General features: G+C 36.9%; 1 protein-coding gene across 1 annotated transcript; it reads right to left on the bottom strand.

Moving 5' to 3' along the window:
* Positions 1-161: 161 nt before the first annotated feature.
* On the bottom strand, positions 162-22,003 carry LOC121859846. The gene is made up of 10 exons (XM_042356811.1): positions 21,659-22,003; positions 19,625-19,761; positions 15,838-16,000; positions 15,049-15,657; positions 13,906-13,974; positions 12,563-12,681; positions 8,136-8,355; positions 7,511-7,642; positions 4,679-4,849; positions 162-878 (listed from the first exon to the last, which is right to left on the bottom strand). The coding sequence occupies exons 1-10, from the start codon at positions 22,001-22,003 to the stop codon at positions 774-776; spliced, it is 2,070 nt and encodes a 689-aa protein (XP_042212745.1). The 3' UTR covers positions 162-773.
* Between the last annotated feature and the right edge of the window lie 39 nt (positions 22,004-22,042).

The following is a 22,042-nucleotide window of genomic DNA, read 5'->3' as shown; positions in this document are numbered from 1 at the left end:
GTCACAATAGAGCGAAGAGTAATCTATAAGGAAGTCTACCTTCTCACATGAAATCTCTCTCCCATTTCTTAGAAGTTTATTGAACCCCTTGGGAAAGAAAATGTTTTCACCAGTTTGAAGGGAACTACAAAATTTTGGTATGAAGATGTAAACACTTTAGATAACACATCAGAAGGTATATTCATTGCATTTTATCACATATAATAAACATACATACATGCCAAATTTTGATGTTTATTTCCAAGAGTGTGTACACAAGCCCTGTACTGAAAATTTCAAATAATACACCTAAACTTAACAAATGGGATAATATGAAAATCATTGTACTGTACACACAAAACTGTATAATCAATAAATCTTGTATTTTATAATACAATAAAGTGATAATTTAAGTGTACAGCACTTGGGTTGTAAATATCAAAGAAAAAATAGGTTTACTTTTCAAAGACAAGGGAAAATAAAGAGTTCAATTATATCTTAGAGTAAAAGGCACAATTTTCTTGAGTTAATGATCAAATAACACTATCCTTTTTAGAACTTATAGTTACAGAGTAATATAATCTGGCATGATTTTTACAAATTTACATGCTCAAAAAATTAAATCAAAAGTGGTCTTGTTGCAAAACAGGTAAAAAAAAAATTTTTTCTCTTGTCACTTTGAAAATGTAACAATACTGTATATAAAATCTACTACAAATAACTATCGAGTAATTTTGCTTTCCTCTGTAAACATACAACAAAATGAATTCATCACATTTCATATATTCACCAACTTAACTTTGATCTCTTTCTTTCCTGGCTGCTCTCCTGATGCAACGAGGACAAGCCCTCTGTCCTCGGGCACACATGGCATGGTACACTCCATAGCACACTGCACACTGAAAATATAATTGCCACTATTATTTAACAGGAAGCCATGATGCTCCCATGTTATACACACTAAAAAAGTTATTCAAATTTAATATATTTTTACCCAAATAATATACTTGGTTTATTGGGTGCTTAAGATGGAGTGTACTGTACTGAACACTCCTCGAATATACAGGTCGAATATACAGGTATGTGATGGGGGTCTGAAAAACCCACTGCAGGTCAAATAATTATCCGTTAACATGAATTTGAGTAACGGTATGTACAAATTGGACAATTTTGTAATTAAGAAGATTTGTAACCAGGTGAGAAGGTTGGGTCAGTTTTCCCTCTGACCTGACTACCGACCACTGTGGTGCTTTTGTAAAGATTAGTAGGGTCATTACCTATACTTGACCTCTGTGTACTTGTTCTCACCCTCCTCTGTGTATAATACATAATTTGTTCTGCACTTCTATTTTAATCTGTACTCATCCCTGAAGATGTGAATTACACGAAAGCGCTTGGGAATTTCGTGTTTTCTTTTACCTTGTGGTTATCAGCAAAAATGCCAACCACATGAATTTATAAAAAAAAAACACATACACACACACTCTCATGTACCTAAGTTTCAAGGAACCTAACAATTTAGATTACTCACCCATGTCTACTCAATGCATGCTTGTAAATACAAAACAAAGTAAAAATCTTGGTAACTAAAATATCACAAGTAAAAAAATATACAATATACAGTATAAAATAATTTAAAGGAATGAATGGAGGCTTAAGAAATTCCCATTTACTGCTGGGATGGATAGAGATGAACCCAAGACACTGCCCTGTTTCACCAGATACTGTCAAACAAATTGGCTTTGATTTATGTTGATAACCATTATGGGTGAGTAAAATTTTCCAAGACATCTAATTCACACTTAAAAGGATTGGACTGGCTGCACTGAGAGACAGAACCATTAGTGTAAGAAGAGGTACAAGAGCACTGTGACTTCCTCGTTGTGTTTTGAATCCCCTCATGTAAGTTCCTTCCTCACATCACTAACTGAAAGAAGCATTGAGAGGAGGTAGATGGGTTTGGGTGACATCTTCGTTCCTGCCCCAGCCCTGAAGGGGATTTCATAAGCATCAGTCCATTCTTCTTGGCTCTGTGTGGTTTCAAGTAAGACCTGAGACTCAAGCCGGTAGTACACAGTAAAGGAATATAATTGACCACTATATAGCAACAAATAGCACAGTCAAAGTCAAATACTGTTCTTACCATAATTATTTCAACAAAATTGTCTCGTACAGGAATTTTTAGTTCAAGAAACTCCACATGTACAATTAACCAAAAAATGCATCGACACCACCATGGCTCTCGTACTAGCAATTTTTCTGGGTAATACTTAGGAGAGTAAGACTGTATGTAATGGGGATTGTGATTGGTGGATCTATTTCCGGCTGTACCACTGTCAGGATAAATATGTACAGTAAACCCTTGTTATTTTCAGGGGTTAGGTTCCAAGGCGTGAATAGGCAAGACCGTGAATAGCAACTTATACTACCTTAGTGCACTACTGTATACCTATACCAAACAACTGACCAGCCACGGCACCACTCATCCCCTCCTTTAACTTATGCACTTATCTAATAATTCAACTTTCTTTGTCAGGGTCATCACTGACTTCTGCCTTTTACATTTCACTCCACTAGCATCACTAGCACTGGCACTAGGCAGTCTTTTAGGGGCCATTTCACACAGAAACACTAGACACGAGACATTGTGTGGGGTGACTTGTTGTGCTGCGGGAAAAGGCTTGCAAGCTAGCCACCATAGCCACAATCTGCTTATCGAGAATCACAAACCCATGAATGGCAAGGGTCTACTGTATTGAACAATCCAACGGTAGCATTTTTGAAATAATAAACTACTATTCATTGTTATAATAGATCATGAGAGGTTCCAAGTGTTCGTATAATTCCTTAAATAATGAAGAAAATTTGATGTGAGAATCTTGTGGCAGCCCTGGTTGTAGTTGAGTTGCCATATCATTAATAAAATTTCTTCATTATTTAAGCAATATACAAATAATTGGAAGCTTCTCATGATCTTAAATAATAATGAATAGGTTATTACAGGTAAAGCTCGATAAACAATGGGGTTAGGTCCCTAAAAACCAATCACTCAGTGAAATATTGTAGCTCGGGAGCATTATAACACGGGGTTCAATGGGATATATTCCCAGCCAGTCCCCAAACACACATGTATCACTGATAAAAAAATTCCTACATTTATAAAATTAAGAGAAAACAATTAAAAGACACTCACAACATCAAGAAGAATAAGCCTGATCATCATCACATGTCCCCTATAAGGCTAAGGGGACTCTTGTAGGTGGAGTGGAGACGTCACTCTGACTCCCACACAGCCTCTGGGTCTCATGCAGCTTCACAATGTCAAGCTTTACCTCAGAGACACAGTTGCCTTGGCCTTCCCAGACATTTTCAAAGTTACACTCCTCCGTTTACAGTCACAAAAACAGAACGAACGATAACAATAAAAAAACTGATAGCGGCCAACACTGCTCACACCATTTTCACAACAGAGGCGAAGCAATTTAGTCACAAAAACACAAACACAGGAAATAGTACTTCACAGTCACCATAACACAGTTCAATCTATATGTTAGTGCTGTCCTCACACTATAAGAAAAAACAAAAAGCCACCAATAACAAGAACAACATACTGTACATACAGTCAAAGATGCTGAACAGTAATTGTGGAACTATGTGATGGCAGGGAGATGAAACTGACAAAGTACCAAGCGCAGGGCTATAGTGCGTGGGTTGGCCATGTGGCAGGGCGCGGGTAGATATTACCGCAGCTGACAACTGCAGCCAGAGATGTGTTACCTTTGGTGGTGCATAAGGTTAAATATTGTTTCCTTATAAAATGTCACTGGCTGAATGTAGAAAAATATAATTTGCACTGCTGGAATTTTTGCAAGACACTGATTACTTTGAGTATTTAAAACCCATAGTTGACATGAGAGAACAATCCAACCAATGGATATAGATGGATATTTGATGGACATCGTTACAGCGATTTTTTTTATCATAAATAGTGTGATGGTCTTAATTCATGACCACCATTAAAGCGGAATATCGCTGAACGAGACATCGTTTATCAAGCTTTACCTGTACAGTATTATAAAATGATACCTTTGGATTTTTTAATATTTATCCTGACAGTGACACAGTAAAAAATAGAACCACCAATCACAATCTCCATTACATACAGCTTTACTTAACCAAGCATTGCCAGGTAAAATTGCGAGTACAAGAACCAGGGTGGAGTTGATGCATCTTTGTGACTGTACCAGCCGCAGTGAATGGAAAAATATAAATACACCCTATACATGTTTTATTATTATTTATTTATTTATTTATTTATTTTATTGTTTATTATTATTGTTTTTTTTTTGGGACATTTAGCCCATCCTGGAAAACTTCACTGACCCACATCATGGCCTGGGGGACAAATAAAAAAAAATGACCATAAATAAATCAATAAATAAATTAATGGAAAAAATTAAACAAATCAAGAGTAAGAAATAATATACAGCAAACTGTGTATGTTGTGTTGTCAAAGTAAGAGAAATAATTGAGATCCTGCAATTGTGTGTAAATGACGCAGAAAGTCAGTCAGATCAGCACAATTTTGTGATGCCATATGGCAGAAGGGTCTACCATCAGACAACACATTAAGATTCCAATATTTGCCAGCTGAAGTAAACTGGTTAACAAAAAAGCTTATGTAAACAAAGGTACTTACTGTATATGTACTGCCAAGCTGGAATGGATACATGATCTCATTATCTGTACAAAGTTCACAGATGAAGCCTCGAGGGGAACACACCTCACACCCATTTATGTGCTCACGGCCAAAGGTGACGGCCTGCCTTACTCGAGGCACAAGCTGGCCAGTGGACACCAGCTGTAAATCCTGAAGCATAAAAATGTACATCATTTGAAGGATATAGTCATAGAAATCATCATGATAAACAGACTTCAAAAGTGAACAAAACTCCAGTTACAGGTGACAGCTCGTAGAAAGTTACAGCAAAGTTTTTTGGTACAAAAATATTGCCCTAACTATGTAGTTCTCATATAAGAGTATCATTTGCTAGTTTAAAGTGTAGGTAATAAATAAGTCAATACCGGTAATCAAAATAAATTTTTTCCTCACATTTATAATATTGCAAAACTTTCTCCGGCAGGGGCATACCAGAGTACATAGATTAATATAATTAGCGAAAAAGATTAGAAACTTGTCTATCTTAAAAATTTAGAAACAATCTGGGGTGCTTGATATATCCTACATACCTGAAAATATGATTTGAATGAAGGTATGTGAAAATTGTCTTTGACTTGGGTTGACTTTGGACAGCTCAAAGGTGACTTAGAGGCACAATCCAAATATTATTCATGCATACAGCTGCTCCTAGACTTACGACGGGGTTAGGGACCCAAATCCAGGTCATAAGTCGGATTGGTCGTAAGTTGAAAATGCAAAGATAATACATAGAAAATCTAAAATGGGTGTCTCTTTTTCTTCTCAGCACCACAAAACTCTCACTTTCAAGCATGCCAGCCATTTTAAAATGAATTACAAGCAAAAATTTTATCAGTACACAGCACAATCACTAACGTCAGGACTCGAAAATACGTAAATTGAAAAAAATTTGGTACGACTGGGGTGGTCGTATGTCCGGGTGGTCATAAGTCGAGTAGGTCGTAAGTCGAGGAGTAGCTGTATTTGCAAGACTATGATATAAAACTTGTACAGTAATGGCATTATGCATGGTACTGTACTGATAAAATAATGACAGAACTTATCTACAGCTCAGGGAGTAAAACAAGAACATGTACTGTATACTGGGCACCGGTGCCCCATTAAATTTTTTTTTGCTCTCTCCTAATGTATAATCCCATAAAAAAATTAGCCCCTAACAGAACCAATTACTGTAGCATGTTATTTTCACATTATAGAATTTTCTTGAAAAGTTCTCCTTTTTTTTACCTATAGTACTGTACAGTAATGTATAAGCAATTCTGTTGCCGTAGAAAAAGTAAGATATTTGTTGAATTTCTGTTGACACTTATAGATAGCCGATTAGCTCACGCACCAATAGCTTACTTAATGCAGTATATATGCATTTAGCCTTCAAACTTAAACTGCAGTTTAAAAACCCCAGACACTGTCTGGTTTTAAAACACGGGTACTTCATTTAAACTGATAGATCTAAAATGCTGTCTGATGTTTCAGAGAGAGAATTCTCTCAGGGAGATGACTTCATGTCATTAGTCGATCAATCATATGATACTAAGAGTAAATCATGGAGATGATCAAATACAGTATCCTTAGATAACCACACACATGAAATCCAGTAATTGTAGCAAGTTGTTTTTGTGTACAGCAGAACAATAATCAGATTTAAAATTTAATATGACCTATGATTCTCCCCAAAAAGGTATGAATGTTTAAGAATCATTGTGCTTCATTACTTAAAACAAACCCTACATGACAATGACACTGCAGACTACTATATCAAGGGTATACAGTAGTATAAGCTCTTCTTCAAGCAGGCAAGCTAATAAATACCTTCATCTTACTCAACCTTTGATAAGAATTATAAAAACTCCGATATGACAGAACACAACAATGATTAACACATTTTGTATTGCACATTCAAAATCTATAAAACATTTAAATAAGAAGTACAGTATGCACTGTACTGTAGAACAAACAGCATCAAGACAAAGAGAGTGCCCTACAGTAAATTTTCTTTAGTGTGAACCAACTATCTAAGATACTGCAGCTATAACCCTAAAGCTAAGATAAACATGTCTCTCTCCAAGCTCAAATAAACATTAAGCAATATTTAAGCTCTTGTGGCCCATGACTAACAACCTATTACAGTACAGTACATCATATCATTGTATTTATCAACATCTGCATTTCTATTAACAGTAATCCCTGTTAACTTTGGCTTTCCACATCCCTCTCAATTCCAATAAACACACATACAAATCTATGTGCACACATGCATGCACACAAGTGCACACAGATGAAGAAATAAACTCACATCCACCAACACCCTCACATTGCATAAATTCACAGTTGTCAGGGAAGCCAGCAGAAATCATTATATATTTAACTGCATATTACTTGTGGTTATTCAACTTCCAACTGTTATCTTTATTCTATTTTATATTATAGCAATGATTAAAACAGTATGCCATAAAAGCATACTTCCCAGTAAAATGCATCTCTAGTATATTTGGCTTCTGGAGCCCACCCAAGGCCTAAAATCTCCAGCCTGTCTCACCAGAACACTCAGATATGATAAAAGGTACCAAATTTGTCAGGGGAAAAGTCCAAGTTTGGGGAATCTAAACTGAGCACAGGAACTGTGCTATCTTACTGATCATACATAAGTTTAATGTTAAGGAGAAAGGGCAATTATAGAAATTTTGAAGCCAACAACTTAAAACCTAATCTAACCTAAAAAAAAATTGCTTTGCACAAAGAATCACCAACTACTGTATATTACTATTCTAAACCCAGATTTAAGCATCAAACATATATTCAATAAATACTTACAGAAACTGAGTAGAGGTGAACATGTTCATACATATGTTCACTTGGCCATAATATCTTCCTTAGTTGTTCCCCAACACCTGACCTACAAGTGAATAGGTATGCCCGTACATACAGTAACTGAGTACGCAGCATCTGTGAATTACAAATGCCTGTAAACTATTATGAAGATATGTCAGTTTTATGTCAATATATTGAGAAAAGATTCCATAAGTTCACAATGGAAACTTTATCAAATATTATGTATGCCAAAGAGGACAGAGAGAGATTTTGAAAAGGCCTGAAAAACTACACTGAAAGCTTCACCCCGAGATATAGTGACAGAGAAAGGGTATTTAAATGCAGGAGTTGGTAATTCGGAAGGAGAGAACTATGAGGAAATATGGAGACCCATGAATGAATGGAGGAAGAGAGAGAGAGATCTGACAGTGAGAAAATAGATAAATTCAATGGAAAAAAATGGAGAATATACTACAGAGGATTGTTAGACTAATAGTTAATAGACAGGAAAATAAAATGTAATGGGAGTATAAACAATGATTATTAAGCAAAAGAATGTAAGTTCATGTAGATTTTATATCATCAACATTGATTATTGTATCACATCATTGTATAAAAATGACCAAACCTGCATTTCAGCCAAGTCATCCACATGGCAATAAAGCTTTGGGTTGACTGTCCGGAGATCAATGAGAGGTTGATTCTGGATGGCAGCTAACCATCGTGCATTGGTGGTACAGACAGGATGAGCACTTAAATCCCAATTATGTACAATGCGAGCAGGAATCAAGGCAGCCTCATCCTCGTGACACTCATAGCAGTAATATTTTGAGTCATAACTACACACTCTGTAAAGCATTGAAAAAATGTACCGGGGTACTTGTTTTCTTACATCTGGCAAATACATGTTCTGTGTATGGGGTATGTATGTGTGTGTGTATTGTACAGTCGGGGTCAAAAGTTCTCTCCCGCCCAAAATGAAGCAACATCAACCCCAAACGAGATGAAACAGTCTTGGAAAGTTAGTTGGGAGACTCATTCTCATGACTCGGTTTCATCACGGGGAGCGAAATTTTGTCCCCAACTGTACCTCTACCACTGAACCCAACTGTAACATTCACATTAGTAGGTCACACACAAGCAATATTAAAAGAAATTCACCTCTGAATTACTAGGTTATTTGGGAAAGTGGTAGTTACCTGTCCAGCCGAGTCAGAATTCTAATGAATCCCAAATTATGAATAATACTGAACAGTACCTGTACTATTTTACCACAAAAGATAGGTTTTCAATTTTTCTTATAATGGCTTCTTGCTCCTTAATAAAATATCTTTAATCATTTTAGAGCTCATGAACTTCTGAGATGATATCTATGGTACAGGGCCCAGATTCAATAACAGTTCGTAACTTTGCTGTGGTGTTCGTATGGACTCCGGCATTAGTTCGTAAAATGTGGACAGGTGGCGGTGGCGTGTTTAAGTTTATTTTCCTCTTGGACAATCACTACGACTGATATACAGTATAACCGAGTAGGAGACGTAAGCCAATCATATCAAAACAACAGAAGACCGCATCGGATGCACGTATCGTGTTCTTTTGACAACACTTACAGAAGAAAATGGATCATGGAGTTTTCGTTAATAATAATAATGTTAGTAAAAGGTAAAAATTCATTTTTATCCCAATTTTCCCAATTGGTATGCTATTTATAAGGGAGAAGAAAAAAAATATAAATATAAAACTTTATTCTAATATGTTTCCAGTGCAAATTTATATTTTTCAAGGATTTTATATGATTAGATCTCCCCAATTACCAACAATAATGGTTGCTCAAAGTGGGCAGGGCTTTGAAGTAGAGAGATAATGTGGGGTAAAATACTAAAAAGAACACCAAACAAACCTTTGAAAACCTTACCTAACCTTTCCTAACCTATAAAATGACTAAAAATCGCTTTCGAGTTTATGGATCCCTCCCCAAGTGAACACTGAAAACTACACCAACCCATTAAACACTGAAAACAAGAAATAAGGTAAGTGCTTTAGAGGTTTAGGATTTTTATGGGTTAGGTAAGGTTTATAAAAGTTTGTTTGGTGTTCATTTTACTTATTTAACCCACGTTTTCCTTCTACTTCAAAGCCCTGCCCACTTTGAACAACTACCCGGTAATATTGTTGATAATTTTATTAGTTAAAATACCCAAAAAATATCAATTTGCGGCAGAAACTTAATAGTATTTTTTTCTCTATATACAGTATATATAAATTGTATACCAGTTGGGGAAATTGGGATAAAAATTAATTTTTGCCATATACACTGTAATAATAATAGCGTACAGTATTGCAATATGATTACCATCAGTACAATGCTATTATTTTAGAGCAAATGTCACAATAATTCTTGACACAGATGAGTGTCTTAAGCTAGTAACATCATCAACTACACTCTGAAAAGTACCACTTGTGAAAAACCTCAATACAATTAATGCAGACACATGCATTGGGAGTCTTGGGACTGCATGAAACAACATTGCCACTCGACCAATATCTAGCCAGAATGTATCCTGAAGTGGTACTCTGTAGTACCACAGCAGTAGGTGGTCATCAATTTGTAGAGGGTCCAAAGAATCCCTAAACACCCTTTCCCTACAGAGTGCATGGTCACGAGTTAAAACAATCACCCGGGTACTCCTGGAGGAGAGAGCTAACATCAGAAGGCGTTGTTTAAAATCATTCATTGTTTCCACAGATGTTCTTACCATTATAGTATATATTTTAAATGGGGCGACAATTACTAGAACCTAATAGCACCTGACATAACCAACCAAAGACACCTACCTCACTTACCTAACTTCCTAGCCAGGGGACGGACCCACCATATTAAATAGAAAGTACTTATTTTGATATCTGGTACCAATGTAAGAAACTTTGCTGAAGCATCATGGTGCCTTTGGATGGGGTAGGGGGGGGGGGGGCATCGAGTCAGTTGTAAACAAACAGCAGACAAGAACATGTACTGACTCGGCAGAATTTTTGGAGGAGTATTTACGGTAAATAATTAATTTCTTCACATACAAAGCACATAAAGATATTATTTCAGTGTCATATGATCAGTTTTTCACCGTGCTTTACCCCGCAGTTTCCCTCATCTTTCATGCCCTGCACTACAGGTGACTTATGATCACAGATAGAGAAAAACTAAGAAACTAAAACAAATACTTATACAGTAATTAAAATAAAAGGTTGCAGCCTTCTTTAAAATACTTCCTATAATGATAAGAACATGTGGAAAAAATTTAAAAAATCAAACAACTCCTCCTGTGTTAACCATATCCTCCAGTAGTACCTAATCCAGTGGTTCCTAACCTTTTTTGGCTGCGACCCTAAATTTCCCAACAATACGGTGTCTTGACCCTCAGGCATATAATATATTATATAGCTTGAATGTTAAGCAGAAATTTTTTTGACTATGATAAGTACTATATTTTTTTTAATTGTCTGAAGGCTTACTGAGGACACCCCACGACCCTGATTTGGGTCACGACCTGAGGTTGGGAACCACTGACCTAATCATTAGTTTCATCTTCACTAGTGACACTAATAATGATTGTCTATCAGACCAAAGTGTCCAGCCCAGAAGGGCAACAATGCATATAGCAGTAACTAGTGAAGCACACCCACCTGAGTCAACCCACCCTACAGTAATCAAATAAGATAAAGATCTGACCCAACAAGGGCCATGAAGGGAAACGGAGTTCTTGCCTACGTGTGATGAGGGAACAGGCGCTATGACCCTGCTAATCCAATAAAAGCTGCCCTCCAGACAGCAGGAAGGAGAGGTCGCACCAGGAGCCGGTCTACAGTTAACAGGTCATATCACCATAAACTAACATATATAAGATCAGCTTGTATGGGTGCACGACCAAGAAAACTGATTAAAAGAGAACGAACAGGAGAAGAAAGGAGAGTCGTAACCCTGAAGGGGCCAGCAACACTCACTCCCCAGTCCAGCCTGTCGTCCCCTGTGATGTCAGCACGTCATTTCATCAGCTGTATTGGAGAAGAAGACCAACAACAAGTGCAACGAAGTCTCAGTCCAGTTCATTGATGATGTGCCATCTATTCATCGTGTCAACGTAAGTGCTAGCTGTGTAGACAGTAGTGAGGTGATCCTAACCCCCACCCCAACGACATAGTGGAAGTCCCAATTTTCTTGTTAGCTAACAGGAATATACCATAATCAGGAATACATTGTGTACGAGTCTCACATAACCCCCTGTTGAACTAGTAAATTAAAGCTGTAACACGCATTGTTGTTTTATATACTACACTTATACTGAGCCTGTGTTAATATATATGACATGATCCTTACACCCTCGAGTCATGCTATCAACTTTCCTATCTCTACTACTATAAATTCCTACTGTATCTTCTAGATGAGTACAGTATTTAGCTCATTACACGCTTGAAGTACGTTTGGTAGCTTTGTGTGTTTTGGTATAGGAAGTAGAGAAAACAGCCTTATTTCCGCCTTGCAGAAGCTTACGAGACATTTCAGAACCACCATAAATTACAAAAAAGTCAGCCATTTTAGGCTTACTTTTCGTTGTAACTTTTCAAGTTGTGGATTCCATAACTCTTTAGTGCATCACCACCACAGGAGATAAGAACTCCTTAAACACTTACAAAGTTTGTAACCCATTAATGAAATTGGACCCAGTACAATATGCCAAAAATATCAACAAACATCGTATATATATAGATATCATCTTTATGTCTCTTGGGCTATCCTCAAATTTTTATTTTGAATTAGAACCTAAGGAATTTCATGAATCCATAGTGAACATCCATAATTAAAAGTATCAAATTACAGCATGATTTTACTGTAAATTTTCCTTATTTTTGTTCTACACAGTTGAGCAACTTCTAAATATTAATTCCTGGGTGTATATATTATACTGTATACAGCATAAGTTATTAACTTAAGTTTTGTAAAATACTGTACGTATATGCAAAAAGATGTAACATTTTGTTACTATATATATATATATACATTACCTTGGTTTACCATAAATCATTCCAATATATGATTTACACTGATGACATTGGTATTGTTGTGAATCTAGACCTTCCTCACTTGTCAGTCGTGTTAGCAATGGTAAGAGGCGGCTGGTATCCTGAAATTCATAAAATACTATAATCAAGATACAGTTTGGTTAAATTTATATGAGAAATTGAATTCTTTAGATTTTGGTGGATCATGATCCTTAGTGTTGATAAATACAGTACATTACTTAAATTAGCAAATTATTCTAGTGTTTGCACTGAAAATGCTTTGATAATGTTAAAAGATCTGAGTTGCTTTCTCCTCTTTCTACTAGGCCATACCTCTCCTTACTGAAGACATAGTATGAAAAAGTATGTGAAAGATTAACCTCAGACATTAAAAGAATTTTTGTGTCATAACTGATTACCATTTATCAATTGTTTAAGTTAGATATATTCTCAGGCTATCTCCATATGAACATCTGAGTCACTCCATGAAAGACATTCAAGGTCAAATTTTATGGGCTGAGATCTTGATGCAACTCTTCATGAAAAACCTTCAACTCATAGCCGTCCTTAACTAGTGCTGGCTGCTGACCTACCAGATCTGCAAACTTATAATTAACTAGAGAGGGAAGAAATAAAATTGAGGAGGCACCTAAGACTGCCTTTGACCTTCATTGACAATGTTGATATCTCCCCCCTTTTTTAAGACAAGTGTAAAAACAATATTAGCAAACCCTACTCGCCAGTCCTCGCAGGAACGGCAGGAATTTATCTATGGCCTCAGGATAAAACCCTGACCCAGTTAAGATGACCACTATCAAATAATAAATTGGGATTACAACTTCATCCAAAATTATTGGTACAATGAGCCTGTTCTGTTACTTTGCTTCCCCTTGCCCTTCCACAAGGTTCACGCCAAATTTTGTCAAGTGATCCGACACCATAGTCTTGTAATTGAACAACTATACTCTCAACTTTTGCAATTGTTTAAACTTTCATCACCATTACAATGGCCCACAACCCAATACAAAAACCATAAATCCACTATTAAGCTTCAAAAACTTAAGAAATTTAAAGGAATATCAGGTAGAATACACAGAAGACAGGATAAGCATTAATACTGTACAGTATAGAAAAAACATGCATAAACATACACACATACAGTATATACAGAACGTATATGTACAGTACAGGTACTTGCACGCAAAAGATTATGTGAGACTTACAAAACTGTGTTATTTCCAGGGTATGCTGCATCCAGTTTTTATTGTAAAAAATAGTCCCCACCAAAAACTTTAATTATAACTACAAATTATAAAAGACATTGAAGTTCCAAACCTATGTCTTACCTCTTCACTTGGTAGCTGATGTGGAAGAATCTCATAGTTCAGCTTTTCAGCAATATCAGAGAGTGATGACTGAAAGAAAGTTATGAATATCATTCAGTGACAGGATTTTTGTATTGAGTAAAAATTAAATACTGTAACCAGAGAATTCACTTGAATTAATACTACTCTAAAATAATAAGGACAAGTATAACTGTACAGGTATTGTACTCCTTTACTTGTGCAACACAGCTTCTGCATAGGAAATTTTAAAGGTTTTCAATAACTAAATTTAGTAATACAGTACAGTAAGGTACAGTACTTTATTACAGAAGAAAAGTAACTTGTTACCTTCTAACTACTGGTTCAGTAGTTTGAATCAATGACAAATATAAGACAATTAAGACAGTAACTTTTATTTACCGACATTTATTATATATTCATTTTAACCCCTCAAAAATACTATACATATATAGTTCAATCCTTTACATTTTGCATAAAAAATTGATCATAAGAACTCAAACTGTACTCGAGTATATACAGTATACTGTACACAGCCACATCATCCACTTCATCTCACACTACACCTGAAGGTACTGGTTCAACTGGTTGCCAGACACACCCCAGTATGATGAATAGAGTTCAGTGTATTGAGTCTAGCTTCAGTGGCTGAGGAATAAACCTCACACCCATAATCCAGTTTGGGTCTACCTAGCAAGTGGTATAGGTGTAGCAAAGTTCCTCGATTAGCACCCCACTAAGTGCGCCCAAGACTCTCAATAACTTGAGAGCACGCTGACAAGACTATTTGAGGTAATGAATATGTGGCTGCCACATAAGCAGGTTGTCAGACATATCTAAAAACTTCATGGTGTAAATAATTCGCTCACTGTGTAATTAGCTTTTTTCTTTGCTACCACTATGATCAGTGAAGATTCATTACATGTTATCACATGGTTTTAACTCTCAGGGGACGAGCATGCCCAAGCCAGCAATGCCTGGTGTATGATGTGTATGAACCAAAATCATACTCAAAACATACATCAAATGAAAGCCCAAATTTTTCATATTTTCCACTATACAGTACAGTACTTCTTACACAAAAAAGTGTAAGAAGTCTCCAAATGGGTATATAAACTGAAAACTTTGAGTTATGGTAAGTCTTACCTCATTGGATACCTCAACACTTGGGGTTGAAGTAGATGATGAAGATGGCTCTAAATCAGCTACTGCTAATCCTGGCACTGAGGGAAAAAGACCAATTGATCCAAAATCTGAAAAAAGTTTATCATATTCTGGTGCTCCTTCAATCACACTTCGAGAGAGGGAATCTTCGCTCCATTCTCTCACATAGCCTTTGCTACTTAACGTACTAGTGCACGAATTTTCAAACTGATTATTCTGATTTGCCAACAAACTGTCTTCATCTAAGACAACTTCTGGTTTCTTATGGTCTTGTACATCTCTCTCACTTTTTCCAGACACTGTAGATTCATTCTTCTCTTTTTTATCTGTTCCTTGTGCATCTTTGGGTTTCTCAAGTAAATCTTGCTCAGTTTCACCAGGAGTGGAAACATCTTCAAATTTTGCTGAAGGTTTATGTTTTTCCATATAATCACTTATGAAACTAGTTTCTGGTGTTCCTCCAATAATCATGTCAAACATTTGGTCACTTATTGGAGTTTCAAATACATTACTGTTCACATTTGTAGTTTGTCCATCATATACCGTGCTGGCAACATCTGTTGCTGCCAAAATAGGATCAGACACTGCAACCTAAGGAAGACAAAAAATACTAATAGCATTAATACAAACCAATGCAAGCATTATCTTTACCAGCATTAAATTCAACAATTACAAAGTTGTAAAAGTATTAACAAAAACTTGTACTCAAAAGGTTTTAAACATTACCAATTGTAGTGTAAATTGTCCCATTTTGATAAATCCTCTGCTCACCTGAACATTTGGTGCCCATAGTCCAGCTAGCACTAGTGGTGTCTGTGTCCAGGTGTTGAGGACAGCAGCATTGGTAGCTAGGTTGAAAGTAAGTGAGGATATTGGCTGAAGAACTCTCAACATAATGTCTCCGCGTTCTGGATCACGCAAAAATGCTGTTGGTCTGCAAGATTAAATAATATATATATACTTACAAAAACAACTGAGAATATCCTAGCAAAACCATACCAACAATATCATCACATTCTATCAATTCATTCATACCAATATAACTCGTGCCTGCACTTCGGCACCTCAGCTACCCTGAGAGATTGGAGCGCCTGAACTTGCCTAGCTTATACTACAGACGAGCAAGGGGTGACCTAATAGTGGTGTATAAGCATCTCAAGGGGCACTACTCAGTCAAGTGTCCTTACTTGGAGCTGGCGGACGCTCGCCCCAGAAGGGGTCACAGCTCAAGGTTGAAGAAGCCGCAAGTCCAGAACACCGTGAGGGCAAACTTTTTCGGAGTGAGAGTTGTGAACTCTTGGAACAATCTACCAGAAAGTGTTGTGACGGCACCGAGCGTGAGCTCTTTCAAGACAAGACTTGACCAACACTGGAGCTGGTTCAGGTACATTCAGGAGCCGGTGCATGCCCAGTACTTGCCAACAATGCGTAACAGAGACGTGACCGATCGCCCAAGCGGCTAACGAGCCGATCAGTGGTGAAGAGTAAAATAAGCTTAATAACTTTCCTCCACTAACATGATTGTTTATCTCCATCAGACATGGGGTTGAAGCTTAGGCTTCTGGAAGGTAGGATTTTCTGGCTTGGCTTTGGCTTTGAAACTTTCTAAAGGCTTCAGTTGAGCTGATCCCTGACTTTTATGTTCACACAATGACCTGACCTGCAAGGAAAGCCCAGGTGCATGTTACAGTCTTGGTGACATTACAGCTGATTCCTTCTTTTTCTATTGGTCTATTTACACAATGATCTGACCTGAACCTCAGACAAGCACCACTTCTGCCTCCTCAGCCCCAAGTACTGTTGGCTGACTGACAGCACCTTTGAAAATCTTAACCCTTTACCGCACAGTGGATGCATTAATATGTTTTTGTCCACTTCCGCATAACAGAAGTGGCAACGCGCTCAAGTTTTGCCAATTTTTCCCACCAAAGAGTTGTGTCGAATCTTAGAAGTATTCCATAGTTGCCCTAAAAATATGCCAACATTGAAATTTAATGTGTTCTCTTGTAGTTGGGTGGGTATAAAAGTACATTATACCCCAAAAACCAACATCCCATTAACCATCACTTCACATAACTGACAATTACATATTGGGGAAATAACCTAAAAGTTTCTTTGATATCTCGTGATTCAATGATTGGGACAAGAGCAGATGAGCCGTTTTGAATTTCACAGGCAGTGGCATGGTGCGAATTCTATGCCAAGAGAAGGCTCTGCGAGTTGCCACCGACTCATTCCCATAATTTTTACTCTTGTTTACACTTACCCTGTGTCTTTGACTTCATGTTTTTTCATTATTTCCAACTTCGTGTTATGAAATCATGTCTAAATGCCCCAGTGATAGTTCCTCTTGTGCTGCTTGATGTGATGTTATAAGGCATAATAAGAGTGGTGATGGACCAACACAGATTGGTAGAGACTTGAACTTGTCACCCTAAACGGTTTCTATCCTCAACACAGGTAAATAAGTCTGAATTTATGCTTTTTATTCCTTATATTATACTTATTATGCTTGCTTTCTTTTCTTGCTTGACAGTGTGCACAACAGATATATCAAGGGCAGATGGGAGTTTTTGTGGGGTGACCAGTCCCAAACCTCCCAAATTTCTTAAATTCTTATGGGATTAATTGCTTCGATAACCATTGATTCACTAACCAATGACTTTTCACAGTCCCCATATGCATCGGTTATCGGGGTATACCAGTATTTTACTATTGTATATAATATTATAACTTTTGGGGGGTAAAAATTATATTTTTATGAGTTAATATCCACCACAGTGATTTGAAATGCACACAGTACAGGTAAACCTTGATTTATGATATCTCTATTTACAATACTGTATCTTGCTTTAATGATGGTGATGATTTAAGACCACCTCCCTATTTACGAGATAAAAAATTACCAAAAAAATTTTCAAGTCCCCATGAGTTTGTGTGGATCACAGGAGCAGGAGAGAGGTGAGGCTTCGGTATCCCAGCCCTCAGCCAAGCCTTAAGCAGCATTATTGTTATTTTTAAACTTTGGGTAGATATATGTAATTTTTTTTGTACTTTATTACAGGCACACAATCATTCATAAAAATGTGAAAAAATAAATAAAAAATAATCATCATAAGGTCAGAAACATAAAGGGCATAAACATTTCTTACGTCCCAAGGAATCATGGGAAGGAGGTATAGTGTCAGTACGTATCTCCGCTTCCCAAGCTGTCAGTTGCATTATTGCTATTTTTCAAATTGTATTTTCAGGTAGGTATACTGTACGTATTTTTCTTAACTTTCTTTTTTTACTTGATTTCATGCACACACAATTGTTCATAAAGACTTTGTCCAAAAGAAATCAAATGAAATAAAAACATAAAGGGATTAAATATTTATTTTGTGTGAGAGTTAGCACAAGGGCGCAAGGGTGAGGGAATGGAGTTCTCTCACGGCTCTGTTGTTCCGTACTAGTGACAAGATTGCCAAATGGCAAAGCAGTATTTTTTTTATTATTTTTCTTTATTCCACACATTTACCAGTAGAGTACAGTATACAGGTATATTATTTTACGATTAAAGAATAGCTTCTTCCACACGTAAACCATCCTCTGGGCGATGTGACACGTTCAACTGCTTAGCCTGGCAATCACTGAGCACGGGCAGAACCTCCCACGTGAGTCGCATGTGTTACGCCATTCCAAGATTGCGTCATCATATCTCAGAATATTGTAACTTATTGCCCTTCACTACTTCATAGCAGTGACAATGCAGGAAGACTATTCGGGGAGTAACCATAATAAAACTGATCTTTAGCCATTGGATAGCAGTGAATGGTTAAATTTTTTTTTATTGTAAAACTGATCAAGCGTATACTGATCCATTGTATAGCGGTCACTGTCTGTATTGCCTAAAGCCACATATCGCAATTCTACTGTAAGTTTAAAAATATTTCTTCGCCCAAATTTCCTTATTTATATTAAGGTGCATCTTAACAGCCAAAAAGCATCTCATGGGCCAGGAAATACACTTCATCACTCCTGCTTTTACCTCTCTTACTACTCTAACCATGAAGATATTAATATTCCATGGTAACATTACACATTACTGATGAATTCCTACTTCTACTAACTTCTCTCTCCTTGACAAACATTGAACATACAGTATGCATCTCTTACAATATAAACTCTATAGTTTTGAACAGCATTAAAAGTCCCTATTTATCCCACATCTTTTCAGTACTTGAATACTTCCTTCTAAATCTTCAACCCCCCCCCACCACCTCTCACTGTCCTGTCTTGCCAATCAAACCTCGCTGCCATTCCCTTTCCATCACTTGTCAATACCCTACTCTGCCCTTTACCCTTCACTGTCAACCTCTTGCTCAGGCCATCAGCCCTAATGGCCAACCTCTCACCCTGCCCACCACTTTTCAGTGCCCACTTGTCAAGCATCTTTGACTAGTGTTATTAGCACTAGTTTCTGTCATACACGTACACAAATAAAAATTTAACATTTTCTATGAGTATTAATCTTGAAGGTGTCATCAACTTGGCTTTATCCTGTGTTAGGTCTTACCTATAGTAGTCCTTGAGAGTACGAGTATCATGCAGCAACACACTGAGGTAGCTACAGATCTGTCCCTGATTGACGGTTACACGTACCCATGCACGACTTCTTCCAACTTCACTGCTGATGAATGACAGCTCGCTTACCTACATAGCAGAAAAAGCATATTTGTATATCTATGTTATAACATAATACAAGTACAGGTATCCTTCACTATACGAACGTTCGAGATACGAAAATTCACTTTTTTTAATCTCCTGAATTACCACCTCATTTTCATGTCACAAAGCTTTCCCTGCTTATACGAATTTGGGTCCCAGCAAACACACAAATCATGTGCCCCCCAGGAGTCAGCTGAGGCAACCACATCCCAATAGTGCTCTCCCTACCATGCTGAGGTAGGAGTTATGTTATACTGTACAATAGTTATTTTTCAACTTAATACTGTAGTTATGAGTATATGAACATAACTTCCCTCATATTTGCTTTTTTTCATTCAGTTACATCCACACACAATCCTACATACAGAATGTGCAAAATATAAAAAAAAAAATTAACTATCATAATATCAAAACATAAAGTGAATAAACATTTCTTCGTGCACCAGTGAGTAAGCAGGATGAGCTGAGAGGAGTTATGTTATTATTATTTTTTAACTCATAGTTTTGGATAGATAAACTTAACTTTCTTCACTTTTTTTACTCAGTTACATGCACACACACAATCCTACATACATAATTGGCAAAAATTTTTAAAGAAATAATTATCATAAGGTCAAAAATATAAAGGGACTAAACATTTCTACATGTGTGAGAGTGGGAGCGTTGCTAAGGTTCGGCAGAGGTAGTCAGGATGCATTGATATGGCAACGCTTGAGAGCAGCCAAACATGAAGCAGCCAGCAGCTATGCAAATGACACCACAGGCAGCTTTGTTAAACTTTGATTTAGCTTTTCCTGAACAGTTTTAGCTGCACATTTCCATATACTGTAGATAGTATTTTAATAATATTTCTAATGTGTTAGGCAGTAAATTACAACACAGTACACCCTGTAGTTATGTACCGCACTACTATCATTAGTTAGGTAGGTTTTTTTGTTGTTCGGGAACTGATTTCATGTTTTTGAGGTATGATACTGGAGGTTTTCTTGTCCTTTGGGAACTAAACCCCATTTTCCCCAAAAAAATTTTTGTTTGCTAAACGAAATTCACTTAACAAATTATTTTACAGTAACGTAACCCATTCGTATAGCGAGGGATACCTGTATTTGTTGCTATTAATAGCCTACAAAGCAATAATATTAAATGATTCTAACACCTGCATATTGTGTTGGTATAAAACAATCCTCTTTGCATTATATGCACTCTTTCTATTTTTCCTATATGCTGTACAACAGTGGTCCCAGACTTTTTGTAGGCTCTGGGCCACATTTATCATTGTAAATATAGTGGAGGGCGTCAAAACTTTGGATCTACAGTCAAGAAACAAAAATCTCATATATATATTGTACAGTTATTTGCAGTTTTACACATCTAACTGTTACCAGTTACATACTTTTTGCATTTACTCTTGGACAGGACGTGTGTATTTATCTCAGTGGCTCTCTCTCTGGACCCGGTCTGGGGTAAATACATACGTCCTGTTCACGACAGTTGTACAGGTTGGACCTCGCTAATCCGTGAATATTGGGATCAGACCGGTTCCGGATTAGCGAAAATTCTGAATCATCAAAGCAAAGGTTAAAAAAGGCAAAATAATGCATAAAATGTACTATTACTGTCTAATTTCTTCAGTATAAACCATTTCCTCTGCTTGTTGGTCCCTTAGGAGGCATAATTAGGGGTAAATTCTAAGTAGGTGTGCTGTATATATTAAACAAAACATATAGATAGCACTCTTCTATCAATACATAACCTTTTGAACAACTACAATAAAAAACTACTAATAGTTAACATTCATGTCAAATGGTTATTTAATAGGACATTTGTATACTACTGTATTGTGAAAAATGACTATCATTTGAACAGGCCTGTGAGTACCCACCTGCTCTATTAAGTCCCTATGGCTTATGATTAAGATGACTGGCCAGAAGTTTGGGACAGGCATCCGGTCAGGGTCAGATCCCAGAAGAGATGACATTCGTTCACCCAAAGAATCACGCAGTCCATGAATAAATATTGCTTCCAACACATTACACAAAGCATTTGTATTGTCTGAATGTCCAAGAATTGGTCCCAAAGATCCTGTGAAGGAATTTTGTCCAGTATAACTACTACAACCTGTACCTCCAGGCTGTAATACACTTTGCACTGCCTCTTTCAATCTCATAACCAGGGAGGCACTAATGGCTGCTTCCCTTCGCTCACGCTTAATACGCTGATTAAACATTTTGCTCTTTAATCTTTTTTAACAGTTCATTAGAAACTA

The sequence above is a fragment of the Homarus americanus genome, unplaced genomic scaffold (assembly GCF_018991925.1).
Source record: "Homarus americanus isolate GMGI-L3 unplaced genomic scaffold, GMGI_Hamer_2.0 scaffold29703, whole genome shotgun sequence".
NCBI classification, from domain to species: Eukaryota; Metazoa; Arthropoda; class Malacostraca; order Decapoda; family Nephropidae; genus Homarus; species Homarus americanus.
This window is presented reverse-complemented; position numbering and strand designations above follow the sequence as displayed.